General features: G+C 47.3%; 1 protein-coding gene across 1 annotated transcript; it reads right to left on the bottom strand.

Moving 5' to 3' along the window:
* Nucleotides 1-5,666: 5,666 nt before the first annotated feature.
* LOC122120844 (retinitis pigmentosa 9 protein) lies at nt 5,667-15,187 on the bottom strand. The gene is made up of 6 exons (XM_042695069.1): nt 14,926-15,187; nt 9,178-9,208; nt 8,305-8,434; nt 7,958-8,049; nt 6,809-6,870; nt 5,667-6,223 (listed from the first exon to the last, which is right to left on the bottom strand). The coding sequence occupies exons 1-6, from the start codon at nt 15,087-15,089 to the stop codon at nt 6,025-6,027; spliced, it is 678 nt and encodes a 225-aa protein (XP_042551003.1). The 5' UTR covers nt 15,090-15,187; the 3' UTR covers nt 5,667-6,024.
* Nucleotides 15,188-17,920: the final 2,733 nt, after the last annotated feature.

Genomic DNA, 17,920 nt, shown 5'->3' with positions numbered 1-17,920 from the left:
CCCTTGTGTCCTCGGCCTTGGCTCCATCCGGGGCCCGAGGAGCCTCCGCCAGCGGAGCGCACTTGTTTTTTGCTGCTACCCGTGTGCCTCGCCTAGACAGGTTGACCGCACCTGCACCGGTGTGCTTCGCCAGGAGGTGCTGACCGCACCTGGACAGGTGACTGCACCTGTACCTCTGCGCCTCATCTGGGACTACTGATGATAATAAATGGCACCGATGAGGAACTAGACTCTGCCTGGCGCCGGTGGCTCACGCCTGTTATCCTAGCTACTCAGGAGGCTGAGATCTGAGGATCACGGTTCAAAGCCAGCCCAGGCAGGAAAGTCCATGAGACTCTTTTTTTTTGGGGGGGGGGTCCGGTTGTGGGGCCTGAACTCTGGGCCTGGGCACTGTCCCTCAGCTCTTCAGCTCAAGGCTAAGCGCTCCACCACTTGGGCCACAGCACCACTTCCGGCTTTTTTCCTTTTGCTTATGTGGTGCTGAGGAATCGAACCCAGGGCCTCAGGCATGCAAGGTAAGCGCTTCTACCACTGAGCCAACTTCCCAGCCCGTCCATGAGACTCTTATCTCCCACAAACCACTAGAAAAACAGAAGTGGCGCTGTAGCTCAAGTGGTGGAGCGCTCGCGTTGAGCTGAAGAGCTGAGGGACAGCGCCCAGGCACAGAGTTCAAGCCCTACTGACAAAAAAAAAAAAAGGAACTTTGAGTTCTAGTATCCAATCACAGTGGTTAGTCTGGCCAAATGTTTGATATTTTGATAAACAATAAAGAAGCCTGACAAAAGAGTTAATCATGGATGGGTTGGAGGGGTGTGTGGCTCAGTGGTGCTTGGAATGCGCAGAGCCAGAGTTTAAAATCCAGGGCTTAGGGAAAAGTCTATGAACCTGAGCACTGCCATGCCTGGAAAGCTGCAGGGACAAGAAACACCTGTGATTGTAAAGCACTGAAGATACTGGGCTGGGAATGTGGTTATCAGGTAGGAAGCTGCTCAAATAGTCTGGACAGGACTTGGAGAGAAAGTCTAAACTAATGGTGATTGAGAGCTGCTTTCTGCGGAGCCCCTGAATTACAAGAGAAATGCTTTTCAGCTCTCTCCATCTTGTACACGTCTCTTCCTGTAGCCATTTTCCCTGCGGTCAGTATGCTGTCATGCTGGACTCTGAAAAGAACGGAACTTATCACCATCATAGTAATGGGAACTTCAGAGCTTCCACAAGACAGACCACACTCCAGACAACAGCCTGACCAGTGATGACAGGAATGACAACTTGTAAACCCTTCCCAAAATGACATAATGATAAACCAGATATACCTCATCTAGGACCATTATGCCCATCTCTTTCCCTTATGCCTGTTATAAACACTAAGACAAATGTCTGTAGGTCTGAAGACATACTGAAATGCTATCTTCCCATGGCTTCCATATAGAAAATTTTTCTCTGCCCTTCACGGCCTGTCTATTTGCCACTTAGAGGCAATCGGCCAGACCTGGCATACAGAACTCCTGGCATTTGCATTTGGGCCTGGGGTCTACAAATTCCTGTTTCAGCTTTGAAAACTGGCCATGATGAACAAGTCTTGGTTATCAAAAGTGTCAAGGAAATTCGTCAAGGATGAGTTTTTTACTTGTAAGGACAAGACTGATATCAGCTATAAGAGGAATAACAAATTGTGAGTAAAAAGATACTTAGAAACTACTTTTGCTAAAAAGCACCAACTCCTTACTTTGAGGCCTGCAAAGTAACTAAAACCAAGATAAAAGCTGAACAGGCATCTCTGCCTTTACTTGGTTTCTCCTTTACTTTAGGTCAGACACTTGCATAATTCTGCATGTAGGAATGTTAATTACTCAAGATGTGCCGGATGAAGGCACAAAGATAGGTACAATGGGTATTGCTGACATATAGTGTCATATTGAGGGTTGAGGGGGTTGAACTCAAGGTCTACATGCTGTCCCTAAGCTCTTTTACTCAAGGCCAACACTCTACTACTTGAGCCACAGCTCCACTTTAGGCCTTTTAGTGAGTGGAGATGGAGCGCACAGATTTTCCTGCCCAGGTTGGCTTTGAACCACGATCCTCAGATCTCAGCCTCCTTAGTAACGAGCTATGAGCCACTGGCTGCTGGTGTTACTGACATCTTTTATAATGTCCTATCAGAGATCCCCATCCCCACCCCCTGCCCAAAAAAGTGCCTGTGATTCCAATCTGCAGTCACATTGGATTCTAGAAATAATTGAACAGATCACCCACAATGAGGTTATCCTCCAAATAAGCCATCTTCTCCTGGGAACTGAATTGTCTCCTTGAACAGTAAAACCTCTTCAAATCTTCACAGAATCAGAACTGTTAGAATGATCAACCAGACCACACTGCCTGGAACTGTCTAGCTATGCATACCTCTTGCCCTTGTTCCAATTCTTCCTGTTTAAACCTAAAGCTTATTTCTGTACCCCAAAGATGAATACTTAATATCATTTGACTACACAACACAGCTATATTGGTTAAAATCCTTTCCTACCTCTCCACATTCCTCTGGCTGTTTTCTTTGGGGCCAGAGGTTCGAACTAAATAGAACCTCAGGAGTCAAGGCTCTGTATATGTGAAGGTGAAAGGTCAGACTTTTTAGTCCTTTAAATTGCTATGCAGTCAGGAATGTATCTGATTGCAAGTAAAATTAGAAAGATTTAGCCAGGCACCGGTGGCTCACACCTGTAATCCTAACTATGAAGGAGGCTGAGATCTGAGGATCTCGGTTCAAAGCCAGCCCAGGCAGGAAAATCTGTGAAACTCTTATCTCCAATAAACCACCAGAAAACTGGAAGTGGCGTTGTAGCTCAAGTGGTAGAGCACTAGCCTTGAGCTGAAGAGCTGAGGGACAGCGTTCAGGCCCAGAGTTCAAGCCCCACGACCGACAAAAAAGAAAGATTTCATTACAATCTAGTAAATATACGGTCACAAAACATCTACAAGTAGGCAAAACCTTTGTTGACTCAAAAGCTAAAGAGCCAACATTTTATTAATTCTCTGGACATTTTCCTCAGGGTTGCAAGCTGTCCACAGGAATTTTAGGCTTTGTAAAGCCCTTCTTCAAGGCAGGGGATTGGGAAAGTTATTTTTTTCAGGACAGCAAAAGCTTTTTCAGGACCCTACCTCAGCAGTGATTTGGCAAACTTCCCCAGACATCTCACTTCCCAGAGTCCAATCTGGCCACCTGTAGCTGCAAAGATTGTTTCCAAGCTCTAGCTCTGCCTTGCTCCCACATTTGTCAGGAACAGTCCTAAATAGAAGGAACTCTCAGCTGGAAGCTTGAGGCAGAAGCAGATAGGGTGAGTAGCTGTAAATCAGCTACACCCCGGTAGCCTGTAGTAAGTCATGCATTGAAGGTTAATCCTAGTCACGTATCTCTGACTGAAATGGGCACCTGTTAGACAATCTGCAGCTCTCTAAGCATAGGCATAGGATGTTTGGCTGTAAATATGTCACCATTGCATATTCATTCCCCGTTTTGTTTCCTTCAGCAGGGAAAGATGAAAGGCAGGAGAGAAAAGAAGGAGGAAAGTAGGAAGGGAGAATATACATCTATATGTATGTATAGGAAACTTTTAAATTATACATAGAGCTGGGCACTGGTGACTCATGCCTGTAACTAGCTATTCAAGAGGCCCAGGCTGGCATGATTCTCAGATCTCAGCCTTCTGAAATGCTAGAATTTCAGGTGTGAGCCACCAGCACTCAGCTGCATTTCTTTATGACAGGAAAGTAAAATAGAACAATGAAATTGTTTTAATAGGTAAGGGGAGAGTTACAGGGGGAATTTGATGAGGTACATTGTATGCACATATGGAAATGTCACAATGAACCCCCCCCTTTTGCACTAATACCAATAAAAGTCTAATGAAAATATTTTTTACAATTAAGTCTTTAGAGACTTACATTTAAGTCTAACCCATTTTGTGTTGGTTTTTATTATTAGTGGAATAGGAATCTAGTTTCATTCTTCTATATGTGTAAATCCAATTTTTCCTGCACCTTTTGTTGAAGACTTTTAGCCAATGTGTTTTTTTTTTTTTCCTTTTGCCAGTCCTGGGGCTTGACTTCAAGGCCTGGGCACTGTCCCTGGGCTTATTTTGCTCAAGGCTAGCACTCTACCACTTAAGGCACAATGCCACTTCTGGCTTTTTGTTTATGAGGTACTGAGGAATTGAACCCAGAGCTTCATGCACTCTGCCACTAAGCCACATTCTCAGCCTGCCAATGTGTTTTCTAAGCAAGTTGTCAAAAATAAGTTGGGTGCAGATGCATGTGTTTATTTCTAGGTCCTCTATTCCTTTCCACTGGCATAACTTCTGCAGCCTTCTACCAGAGAGCCACATTCCCAGCCCTGACTTATGAGTACTGAATCATTTCTCTGAATTTTCTTGAAGTTTTTTCCTTAGAACAGCTGCTTTTAATTCGCCATACTAATTACTGTCCTGTTATTTTCCGGCTTTATTCCTGTTATTTTGACTTTTAGTTAAGGTCATGGTTTCTTGAAAGTACTTGATGTGTGTTGATGTATTACATCATCTGAGCATTGAAGAATTAGGTATTTATTCCACTCTTCATCTGGCCTTATTGGTGCATGTCTTTCCAGAAATTCTACCCAAGCTATGTTCTCTGAGTCACTTGTACTATTTCAGGACTGGATGTTGTCCAAATTCTATAATAGACTATTGAGTCTGCTTAATGTGTTGTCATTCTTTCAACACTAGAGGGTGATGTAAGCTCAGGTTCTCAAACCAGAAGGAACTAGGGAATTACCTAGAAAGGGCAGTCCATAGCACAAGGCTTACTGGGACCACATACTTCATCCATGCTCACTGGCTAACAGTCAGGCATTGTGGGATGGTGCCCAGCTTTGGGCAGAATCATTGCATGAACGAGCCCCAAGGTCCTTTGCTACCTGTTAGCCCCAAGTACCACCAGGCTGGGTAACCCTGTGAGTCCACAGTCCAAGACCACCCAGACTAGCCCCCCTACCCCAGAGTGGAAGGACAAAGGTCTACAATGTTATGGGCTACCTACTGCTGAGGTAGACTCATGGCCTGAGCTGTTGTAACCACCCAGGGCACTCTGAAATGTGTGTGTGTGTGTGTGTGTGTGTGTGTGTGTGTGTGTGTGTGTGTGTGTATGTGAAAACCTCTGTGGCTGTGGAGACCACTAGGAGATTTCAGGTGGACGGACCCAGCAGCAGGATGAGGTGGGAAGTTAAAGGCATGGAATAGCTGATCCAGTCTACTACTAGGCTTATTATGTTTGTTTCTAGTCAATGCTTGTGAAAGTCTTGGGACTTTGGAAGTAATAGACAAGCAAGTTAAATGTAATTAAGTCACACCAGATTTTTCACTGTTGCTATAGGAACCCTTCTCCTCAAACCATCAGATACCAGAATGTGCATGGAAAGATGATTATATCCATACACTGTTAAATTTTAAAAAGAATACCACTCACAGCTTTTGTACATAAAAAGCCCTTTGTGTTCATGATATACTGAAAAGTGCACTACAAATTGTAAGCAGGAATGGGAGCCTCGGGGAAGTAACGGGTAGAAATGAAGAGTCCAGTGTCAAACCTCTGAAATTCATTCTACATGTCCGTGCTGTTCATGAATAGATGACTACACTTTAAAAAATAAATCATTAACTTTTATTACCCTCAACAGCAGAAGGGTCCAGCCCGAGGCTTGTGGGCACTGAGCTGCCCAGGATGGCGGGCAAGGCTGGGGGCAGCTCCTTTGTCCCACGCCCTGAAGCATTCCACAGGCACCAACTCCAGGGACCAACAGGAAAGACACCCAAGACACTCTCCTGCCTGGAACTGGCCCAGCCCCAGGCAGCACCTGGGAAGACAACCCACCCTGCTGGGAGTCAGCTGGTCATGGGAAGGGATGAGCATCCACAATGTGATGACTGTCCCCTCTGGGTCTATAACCTGACTCTCATCCCATCTTCCTCTGCTCTTCCAGTGCTTGAGGACCCCCCATCATTCCGAGTCTGAACTTGAGCTTGACTTGGAAGACTTATGCTTCCGTTTTTTCTTCTTTTTCTTCTCTTTCTTCCTTTTTTTATGTTTTTCCTTTTTCTTCTTTTTCTTGTGCTTCTCTTTACACTCAGAGGAGCTGGAGCTGCTCCCATCCTCATCTGAGGTGGAATCCTCCAGCAACTGCTTTAACTGCTGTATCCTAAACACAGAACAGGTCGGGGGATGTGATCTGTCACTGACAGTGCTTTTCTGTACATAGGTAATTTATCAAGCAGCTTTGGGGGAAGAATTGGGAATGACTGTGTCACTAGAGGACATCTACACTCCACTGTCCATTTCTGCACGTTTCCAATCTATCATTTCCAACTGATAGATTACTGAACCAACACATCCTTACTGAGCTTACCTACTGCTCAATTTCATGGTTGTTTATCTCTAGAACTACACCATACATAAATTATCAAGTCTAAGAATAAATTTTAAGAAAAGCTCAGATCCTCAGAAATACTGGGTTAGAAACTAAATCACACAAGAGTTAACTACACGCCACAAGCAGATCCACATATGCATCACCTCCTCACCTGCACACACAGCTGGGGCACCAAGCCCCTCTCTTGCTTTTAAGCAAACACCAGAAGGAGGCTGGCCTGCTGCTACCCCTCACCCCCTGCTTTAGGCCTGTTCAGGTGTACTTTCTGCCCTCCCACTATGCACTATTTACGATTAGAATGGAGGTTTCCAACTCAAAGACTATGGGAAGCTGTTCAGGGTCAGATGACCTCACCTCACGTCTTTCTCATGCCTTTTATTCTCCCGAATGATGTCATACATGGGGTCTTCATGTGCCTAAGGGTGAGAGAAGAAGGTTAAGCTTCTAGAACTATAAAAATTAGCTCCTATATCACTGAAACCAGCTTCTTTTTATTGTATCATAGAGCTTTATGCTTAACATGTTCTCATCTTCTAAAAAAAGTCAATTACCCATTAAGGCTACAAACAATTTCTGAATAGAAAAACAAAATAAGGAAACATTCTTCATCAGCAATGAGCAATATAAGTGAACAGTGGTCCAGTCCTGCTATAAAACAGTACTTAGGCTAAGAAGATTGAGGTAATATTTGTTGACCTATATAGGCTGATGACCAAGAAACAGTGCTCAGTGGAAGAAATGGGCTATGCAATGCCGTGTAGGAATGATCCATCTCAAGCACACAGAAAATGTCATGCCACCTATCACAGGAAACATGTAAGTACATGTGCCTGCTGGGGGAGGTGTCAGCATGATTTGCCCTGCTGTGGGGGCATGAGTACAGATCCTACTGTGTGTATCTCCTCTTCAGTCAGGCAAAGGCATTGTTCCATCATTAAAGTAGCTCCTAACATACATACACAACTCTTTGTTTTATGCTTGTTTTCCTAAGCATTTTCCCATCAGGTTATACATTTACTAAAGCAATTCCTAATATCCAAATAACCTGTATATTACAGTTATTAGGTGGGCATGTTGGCCTTTAGTTTTCATTAAACTTATCAGCATATAATAGTTAATATTGTGTCTGTAAAAGTGATGTTTATGTGGGTGCCCTATTAAATCCCTGTGGTAAATTCTCAGAAGCTGGATGGTTGAGTTTATTCCTCTCGGCAGAGCAGTTACTGAACAATGAATGATCACTCTGAAAAATGAACCTATTGAAGATGAAATGAAGATTTACTCTCAGTGGAGAGCTGATGGACATGCACGTACAAAGACCTGGATTTATTCCTCCATGCAGGGGTGGCAGGGGAGAGCTAATTTGTGTGGTTATCAAGGCATGCTTGGGCCAAGAGGCTTCTGGGAACGCCTTTCTGTGAAAACTCATTTGCTGATGACAATCTGGCTCACAGCTGTCCACAATCTATGATCAATGTAAATCAACACTGCAGGTTTACTTACTACTCTGAACTGCTCTAACTTTTGGTTGCCTTTGATAAAGAAAGGGCATTCTTTGTCGCCTGTTCGGTGACCATACCGTTTGCAACGCCAACCTAAAACAAAGAAAAAGGGAGATATTTCTGTAAGGCAATGCGGTTTCTCACAGTGAAGTTTTCCTTCCTGAGACTAGATGATGCAGTTCTAAATGCAGAGGCCAACAGTGGATGACATAAGAAAGTGACATCCCAGAAAACAGGCAAGCCAGCTGCTTCCCCACCCAGCCTGTAGCTTTAGAAGTGAATGTTCCCTAACCAGTGTAGATGTGAATTTATCTTTAGCGTGTTTAGCTCTGTCTTCAAGACACTCACACTGCATAACCTTGACTTCTTTCCCCAGGGGCATCCACAGTCCTTTAGTTGGCGCGTGAGCCAGAAACTCCCTGGCATGCTCATTTCCTGGGACATCCGGTATGCAGTCTTCCGGCTTAGTCTCGTCTTCCTATGGGAAGGAAAGCACATGTAAGCAACAAGGGAAAGCACTGGCTTCTGCTTCTCCTGTCCAGAACCCCACCACCACCTGCTTGTCCTGCACAGTTGGGCTCAAGGCCATTCTTGATCACTCCAGGAACTGGGGAGAACAGTGACCTGACAGGAGAAACAATGAGACCTCACAGAAGAACCTGAAAGTCAAGACAGCTGTTCCTGGAGGATGACCGTGAGCACCATGTTCTGATGGGAGTAAGACTCCATCAAAGGTTTCACCACACCAGATGTGTGCCAGGCAGGAGCCGGGCATAAGAACTGAATCAAGCCAGGCTACATGGAACACTAGAGACAGCCTGTATGTTCTGATGGCTCCCCTTACTGCAGCAGCCCGACAGGGAGCTATGCAGGGTCCCTTCAGGGGCTTTATGAGGGCACTGAGACACTATTCTGAAGTATACCGAGGGTGGGGTACACCCCAGCCTGAGTGAGGCAGACAAGGAACATGGCATAGTTCGCAAAGATGCTACCATGAGGGAACCGTGGCAGAGGAGCCCATGGGAGCCTGCACTGCTTCCTTGGGGAAGGGATACTTGGCTGATTCAATTCCTCAGAGACACAAAGCCCCACACAAGAACCTGACACCTGTGGGAAAGGACATAGGTTTCCACAAAAAGAGAAAAGAGGCAACCGTTTCTCCTACCTAGTTATTGAGGAGGAAATACAGATAGAGTAGCCAGTAACTAATACCACACTAACCTTGATAAGTCCAGGAGGAGGTTTCTCATAACTAGAAGATAAAAAAAAAAAGTGAAACTTCAGCAATGCTAATGAAAGCACATCTTAGCTGTAAGGTCACAGCAATAGTTGTAGCAAAAACTTAAGGCTAGATTATGTCTGCATCAGCAATAAAACAGGATCTGCCTTCAGGATCTTAGTGAATAAACGGGTGCATCCCACATCCTGAAGAAGTGACATAATAACTTACTGCCTGGAACTCTGGATGTTTTCTAGAAGGAGAAGGGAGTGAATGTAGGTTGAGTGTGACACTGTAAATTCCTGGCTAGCTTGGCGCCAGAACTGCCCTGCAAGCAGGTTTACAGGAAAACGCGATGTCACTGACAGGCAGGGCATCATCCATGTGCAAGCACAGCAACATCCACACACAAGCACACTGTCAACATGCAAAGCATGACATCATCCATGTGCAAGCATGATGTCCATTTGCAAGCATGCCATCCACGTACTCAACAATGCCCAGGCTCCTGGGGAGGTGCCCTATGTTCCTATACAGCTGGAGGAGCACAGGGCAGGAGCAGCAGACTCCAGCCCTCCTCTGTCCAGTTGCTGTGCTCCTCAGCCCTCATCACTCTTCACACCTGTGTTGACCAGCCCTGCGTGGCGCCCCATCCTGAGTGCCCTCATGCTGACTGGTGCCAGATGCAGTACACAAAGGTACACAAAGGGACGGGGAGCCTTTTCTCCTCTTCCTCAATTACAATGAGCTGTGAGTCTCCGAGTCTCCCAGGGTTTGAGCCTATCTTCCACTTCTGAAACAGCCAGAAGAGGCTGCTGGTCACCAAGTGTTGAAAATCAGCAGCAGATGCTCAATCTCATTTTTTAAGCATCAACATGTAATCATGTGAACCAAACACAGCGTGGGAGGTTGCTTGTTTGTCATGAATGCAGGTCAGGAAAAGTGCAGAAAGGAGGCAGACGTGGAATGCCTCCCCTGGGAACTGACCTGTCATTAGGGCACTGAGGCTGCCCTGACACAGTATCTGGACTCCAGAAAATTGGAAGTGTGGAGCCTCAAAATGCTGCAGGAGTGACTCAGGGCCTGCATTTCTGTATTCGAAATTTCTGTATTGCTATTCTTATCGGAAATACCAACGCTCAGGAATACCAGTGCTGGGCTACCCACAGGGCCTCAGAGGCATTGGAGGAGGGGAACACTATGGAAATACCCACTAATCCAACAATACGCTATTTTTGCCACATGAGTTGTACAAACAACATATGGCCAAAGGAGCCCAGTTCCAAATTCCTGGAAAGCCTGTCAGTGTTTCTGCGCTGGTGGAAAGGGGAGTGAAGAACTGTACGTTTTCAATTCTTCTATTATTAGTAATGGCACTGCCTTAAAAGTGTATCTTACAACTGTGCATGCACAATTAGAGGAAGACTTTTTTTTTCCCCCAGAGGCAAGCAGCCTGGTACATGGTGTACAACTTTAGTCTCAGCTACTCAGGAGGGTGAGGCAGAGACCCACTTAAGACCAGAGGTTCAAAGCTAAATTAGAAGTCCATTGAATTGTGTGTGTGTGTGTATGTGTGTTTTCTTCTAAAAATCATTATCTAGTAAATAAATAGTACATTGCGGAGCAGATGGGAGAGGCTGGGCTGAAGAATGAACTGACAGAGCTGGTGTGGAGGGACATGAGAAAGGACCCTCAAGCTTCTGGAGCCCAACTGTTGGGGGTGGGGAGAGGAGGGGGATACCAGCAAGGAAAAGCGAATTAAGCAAATGGAGAAACTGAGCACCTTACTAGAAACTTGGACGACAACCCTAGAAAGCCAAAGAAATTACCAGAATGCTATCTGGCCCAAACCTGAACAATGTGGTACATTAACACTAGTGATTTAGCAGAGTTTAGTATAGTGCAGTTGTGAGATGGTCACCTTCCAGGCTGTTCTCACTCCTCTCCCTTAGCCCGCACTCTAAATGCTACAGGAAAGATGCATGATTCAGACATTTACCTTGAAATCATCTGAACCCAGAGCTATCTGACAACAGAATGTGTAACACCCTCCATATATTCTGTGCCCCTGACCACACATGTGAATGGTAGTAAGGTGGAGAAAGTACAGGAAGCCAGAGGAGTCAAATCCTCCATACAGAAATGCAGAACAAACCTCCAGTTCCCTCCCTATGCACCCTTGTGAGTGGACTTGGGTGAAGTAATGCAACTGAATGGCAGAGACCACAGGATAAAAAAGACAGGTGGACAAATCCTTGTGTGCTGTGTCCTGAGGTTCCAGGTACAGGAGGCCAGGGCACTGCCCAGCACACTGTGGAGGCCTAAGGATTACTTTGACAAATAATGAAAGGGATCTCCTCTGAAGGACCATCTGTGTCCATAAAGGAAATCTCCATTTCTAAATGTCCTCTCCCAAGAACAGAATGCCACTGCTCACTGTCTTATAGATTATTGAATTCTAACATTTTCTACATACAGAACACACATTTCTTCACGGTTCCCCAAGACTGCCTGAGAGGAGGATTTAGTATGTCATATGCACTTACCTCGACATTCAACTATAATGTTCATGCATTGCTTAATTTCCTTATAAGCCCCGCAATGGAAAGACTTAGGAGATCAATCTAAGTTGGGTGCCCATGGCTCACACTTGTATGTAAACTACTCAGAAGGCTAAGATTTGAAGGATCAAAGTTGAAAGCCAGCCACTCAGGCAGGAAAGTCTGTGAGACTCCATTTCCAAAATAACTTTCAAAAAGCTGAGCTGGAGGTGTGGCTTAAATAGTAGAGTGTTAGCAATGAACAAGAAAGCCAAGTAAGAGTCCCAGACCTTGATTTCGGGCACCAGCAAGAGTTAATCAGTTATGTGAAATTATTACATGTATGTTTCTTAAATTCCTGCTCGTTAATTCATATTCATTCAATTACATTTGGAGGAAAGAGAAACAAGCTTTTCTGTACCACTGGATATTTAATCTACATTAAACATTATTACCATGGAATGATTAGAAGTTTATTTAAGGGTACACAAAGCCCTAAACATGTCAGCAGCCTAGCCAGTCTTAATTGTGTGAAACTGGAAAAGGCCACTGGCCTGGGAATTAGTCAAACACCTAGGTTTCACTAGTTTATAGACAGACATGGCCTGGAAATGGACGCTCCAATTTGCTCATTAGCAAAAGTAGTTTATAAAGTCTCTGCTGTCTACAAGCTACAAAATAAATATGTTCATAAATAGTTCAGGACATTATTCTGAGCTAGGCTCTGGCAAGGCTCCAACCAACCCAAGAAAAATTAAGATGGGGGCTGGGAAGTGGTAGAGCTCTTGCCTTGCATGCTTGAGGCCCTGGGTTCAATTCCTCAGCACCACATAAGCAGAAAAAATAGCCGGAAGTGGCGCTGTGGCTCAAGTGGTAGAGTGCTAGCCTTGAGCTGAAGAGCTGAGGGACAGCGCCCAGGCCCAGAGTTCAGGCCTCATGACCGGCCCCCCCCTCAAAAAAAAAATCAAGATGGGAGTCATCCATAATAAAGTTCCAAAGCATCAAACCTAAACTACCTTGTCACCTGACCTAAGAAGCTAGGAGAGAAGAATGACATCCAAGTTTCCCCACAGATGATTTTCATGTGCTTAATAATAATGTTTCCTGAGCCTTAACCAGAAAGCAAATGCTCTTAATCAGATGTTTTTCTATTGTTCTGCTAATGACACCCCCCCTTAAGGAAAGTAACTTTGAAATAAACTTTTTGTTCCTGGCTACTGTTTTCGTCTACCTTTACATAAATATCCTAACACTATTGGAAGAAGAGCTGATTAATTCTACACTCAAACCCAAAACCAGTTCAGATCTTTGGAATAACTGCAGTTATTAGGTCCTCTGACAGTATTAACCACCACCTGGCACCTGACATTGCAAGATACTGGGTTGGGCTCCATTTTGGAGGTACTCAGGATTGTGAACTCAGGACCTCACCCTTCCCAGGCTAGCACCATAGCACTGAGCCATACCTCCAGCCCCCTACATTTGCAGATACAAAAGGCTGGACAGAGCCAGGCTATGAAAAGGTCTCTGAGCACCTATTGCTGGGCCCAGGCATGAGCCCTTAAGCACATAGTGGTAAGACATAAAGAGTGGGCTCAGCCCAAGAAGGAAGGCACTTTTCCATCAAAGGTCTCCTCAGATTAACTCTGAGGACTTCTGTGCATAACTTAATAACTATGAGGCCTAGAAAGTAGATTGGTGAATAACTTAGGGAACAGTAAACTCAGAAAAGTTTGCCTTCTGTGGTTAACTATACATTCATTATATACACACACAAAAACTCAAAGGCTGACAATCTAATTCCCACCTGATTCCTGTATTGGGGGAGCTAGATAGCTGCAAGAGGTTATCAATACCCCACACCAAAATATGACACCCTGATACTTTATTTGTAGCTAAAAGAAACTGAGAAACCCAGCACAGTAATCCTAGCTACTTAACGATTTGAAGCCAGCCTGGGCAGGAAAGTCTGTGAGACTCATATTAATTAACCAGCAAAGTCAGACGTGAAGATGTGGCTCAAGTGGTAGTGTGCTAGCCTTGAAGGGGGGGGGGAGGGGACTAAGGGATGGCGCCCAGACCCTGAGCTGAGCCCAAGAACTAGCACAAAAAGAAAAAAATTAAAGAAATCGAGAACCAGCCCTCACTAACCCTTGGACCTAACCTAAAGCACAGGAGAGGTCCATTATCTTTTTTTTTTTTTGAGTCTGGTGGTGGGGCCTGAACTCTGGGCCTGGATGCTGTCCCTCAGCTCTTCAGCTCAAGGCTAGCGCTCTACCACTTGAGCCACAGCGCCACTTCTGGCTTTTTTCCTTTTTGCTTATGTGGTGCTGGGGAATCGAACCCAGGGCCTCATGCGTGCAAGGGAAGCGCTCTACCACTGAGCCACCTTCCCAGCCCCGACAGGTCCATTTTCTAAGGAGAACTTCGCATCCTTTTTCACCAGGAGAGCTGCGGGAGCCAATTATCTGACCCAAGGGACTTTCTTCCCCGAGGGAGACCATGGCCCCATTTCTCCCTTCTTTCTCCCTTCCCCCAACCCCCTTTACTTCTCAGGAGCCACAGCCCCCAGCCCTGGCTCCTGGGCGGTTTCTGTCTTCTCAGTCTAAGTCCATTTTGTGTTTCTTCTCCCGAGGACGGGGTCACTTTCGTCCCCTACGCGGGAACCCCACGACCCCTCAATCCCCCTCCGTCCACAGTCCTGAGCTGACCCAGACCCCAGCCCAGACCCACCGCGTCCTTGTGCCACCTGCCAACGAGGGGACCGCCCAACCGCCTCGGCTCCTCCACGGCCCGGGGAGACCGAGGACCCGCGCGCGAGACCCGCGCTCAACCCCCCCCACGCAAGCCAACACCCCCACCTCCACGTTCCCTCGCCACCCCAACTCCCACCTCTACCCCCCCACATCCCTACCCCGCCCCAACTCCCACCTCTCCCCCCCACATCCCTACCCCGCCCCAACTCCCACCTCTACCCCCCCACATCCCTACCCCGCCCCAACTCCCACCTCTACCCCCCACGACACCCTCCCGCCCCTCAACTGCCACCTCTCCCCGCCAGCACATCCCTCCCCGGCCCCAGCCCTCATCACTACCTCCCACCCCCATCCCCGCCCTCCTGCGCCCCCCACGCCCATCTTCCCAGCACACCCCGGCCCCGCCTGCCCCGCCCCACCCCTGCCCCGGCCCACCCGCGCCCCGCTGACTCACAAGGACTCCAGGTGCTGCAGCTGCTGCAGCTGCTGCGCGTCCCGGCGCCGCCGTTTCAGCTCCCGGCGCCGCTGCAGCTCCTGCTCCGCCGGCTCCCGCTGCCGCCGCGCGCCCCCCGCCCGCGCCTCCGACCCTGCGTCGTCGCGCCGCCGCTGGGACGACATCGCGGCCCGCGGGGCTCCGGGGACGGCTCCGGGCACTTCCTCCTCCCCGACCCCGCCTTCCCGCCGAGGGTCCCCGAGTCCGAGCGCTGAGCCCCGCTCCCCGGAGCCAGGTCTGCGGGCGCCCCCTGGCGGCGTCCTGAGGAGGGGAGGGGCGCGGCCGGAGAGAGAGAGGACTTCCGGGAGCGTCAGGGCCGCAGGCCACGCCCGCCCCAAGCCAGGTTGGGCTTCTAATTCGGGGCGGAGCTTGAGAGGACTTCCGGGAGCGTCCGGGCCCGCAGGCCACGCCCCTCCACTCCAGCAGTCGCGGTTAGGTAGTCTTGGTTAGTAGGTTCAGTTTCCTCCTGGAGAGAACACCAGTGTTTTCATACAAATCCTCCCCTTTTCCAGCCTTCCATCCGCGATTAAAACCATCACATATTAACGAGGTTTGGATGCTAGCAGCAAGCTAATCCCTTAACAAGATGTTATATAGCTGGGCGTCGGTGTCTCACGCCTGTAATCCTAGCTACGCAGGAGGCTGAGATCTGAGGATCCCAACAGGAAAGTCTGAGATTCATCTCCTGTTAACCACCAAAACACTGGAAGTGGCCCTGTGGCTCAAACGTTAGAGTGCTAGCCTCAGCAAAAAGGAGCTCAAAGCCAAGGCCCAGACCCAGAGTTCAAGCTCCAGGACAGGCAAAATAAAATAAAATATAAACGTAAAGATTTTATTTTAAACTTTTTTATTTTTTGTGATGCTAGGGATGGAACCAGGGGCACCACACATGTTCGGCCAGGGCTCTACCACTAGCTTACATCTTCTGGGGAACTCATTTAAATATTAAACACTCAAAAGCAGATTGTGAAAGGATAGATTTGGTTAAGTAGATTAATTCGGGCCCAGGACTCCTGGGGAACATCTCTAAGTTGAAAGCATTCTGATTTGGCAAGCTGAGACTAAACTAGGGAAAATGCATGATTCAAAAATCCCACCCCTAAAGAGAATGCTTCACCGTTTCTCCATCCCTCCCAGTTCTTCCCAATCTTCATTGGGTGGCTTGGAATACAGTAGACAAACCCAGTCTATGATAACTCAAGTCTCATTTTGGCAGTGATTTAGCAGGTCTTCTCATTGCATAGGGGTGACCAATAGGAGCTCAGTCCAGGGTATAAATTCCCTAGACTTAGATCCATTTACAGAGTCACACTATAGTGAGCCAGCTTCAATGACTTCAGCCAAGATGCTTCTGAGTAAAGTTCTAGCCAAAGGTCTGCAAGCCTAGCAGTCTGGGCCCACTGCAGAGCTAGAAGGGATGAGCAGACAAGCTGTGCCTAGCTTCAAACAGCAGAAAATCCTAATCCATAGTAGTATCCTTTGTTTATAGATAAGGAGACTCAGACAGTTGAGTAATAAGCATCATTAGGCTTATCATTGAAAGCAGGATTCAGAACTGTTAGTTTCTTTGTCCAGTTTTCCAGAACCATTTATTGAAGAAACTGTCCTTTATTCAAAGTATGGTCTTGCTGCCTTCATTGAAAATCATATGGCTATAATACATAGATTCACTTCATTTCTTATTTGCTGGGCTCAAGTGACTCCCTTCAGACTCTTGTCACTATGCCTGGTCATAAAAGATAATTTTTGGTGCTTCTTGGATTGTCTGTTTATAAAAGCAGACTTTGCTATGGTCTTGCTCTTCAGCATATAGGAAAGAAGTGTGGGGTGTTTTTCTTCTTGGTTTAAGCATGAGGTTATAAGTTGCCATGAACTTCTCTGATCTCTTTCTTCTCCGGTTTGTAAGTAATTCTCCTATTATTAGAGTAAATCCTAATGGGAACAAGAACATTTCCTGTGAGCTACTTGTAGTTTCTGGTTTGATCCCTGGAATCCAGTAATTAGATCTATAATACTTTTGTAACCATCATTTTATCCTCATCTTACAGTTGCAACTGAAACTTTCATCAGTTTGAAGTCATCCAGATTAGCCCATGTATTGGTGGTGACCCTGATTATACTGCTAAGTTCAATTTGCTCACATTTCAGTCAGCAATTTTACATTCATAAATTTAAAAGATTGTCAAGGGTTCGTGTGGTGTGTGTGTCTTTTTATATTCTCTTTATTCTATCTTTGCCAGGTTTTGGTGTCTGGATTATTCGGCAACTAGTTTCTAAAATAAGTTGAGAAAAAACTGCTGTGATTTATGCTTCCAATTTTAATCTTTAGCTTCTAAGATTCCAACTGTAATACGTTTCTAAACCAAGAGAGCAACTACCGACTCCACTGGATTCCTCGTGGCTGGGCCCTGTGTTCCTCCGGTGGAGCAGAGGGGGTGAGTGGCTCCCGGGCGGCGGCGGCGGCGGCGAAGTTGCAGCACGTGGGGAGCAATGTGCAGTCTTCTGGGGACAGGCGGAAATTCCCCCCCTACCCCTCTCCGGCCCGCTTCCCTTCCGCCACCCCCTCCGGCCCGCCGGCCAGCGTCAGGCGTGGAAATGTCCAGGTCTCCAAGTCCCCCGAGGATCCGAGATTCCTTCTCAAGCTGCCGCCCCCGGAGGGGCGGAGCGGTTGGGGCGGGGCCTGTAGAAGAGGAGCCTATGGGCGGGGCCTGATGGGATGGGGCGGGGCCTTGGGGGAGGTGCTGTGAGGCGGGTTCTGTGGGACGGGGCGGGGCTCAGAGCTCTGGCGCTGGGCAAAGCGCGGGTCCCAGCGAGGAGGGGCGGGGTCCTGAAGGACGGGGTGTGGCCCTGCCGGGTGGGACGTGGCCTCGCAGGATGGGGCGGGGCCCTGCTGGACCGGGCGGGTCCTGGCGGGCTGGGCGCGGGCTGGGGGCGGGCGGGGGGGGGAGGGGTCCGT

The sequence above is a fragment of the Dipodomys spectabilis genome, unplaced genomic scaffold (genome assembly GCF_019054845.1).
Source record: "Dipodomys spectabilis isolate Male_0828 unplaced genomic scaffold, ASM1905484v1 ptg000178l, whole genome shotgun sequence".
Taxonomy (NCBI): domain Eukaryota; kingdom Metazoa; phylum Chordata; class Mammalia; order Rodentia; family Heteromyidae; genus Dipodomys; species Dipodomys spectabilis.
This window is presented reverse-complemented; position numbering and strand designations above follow the sequence as displayed.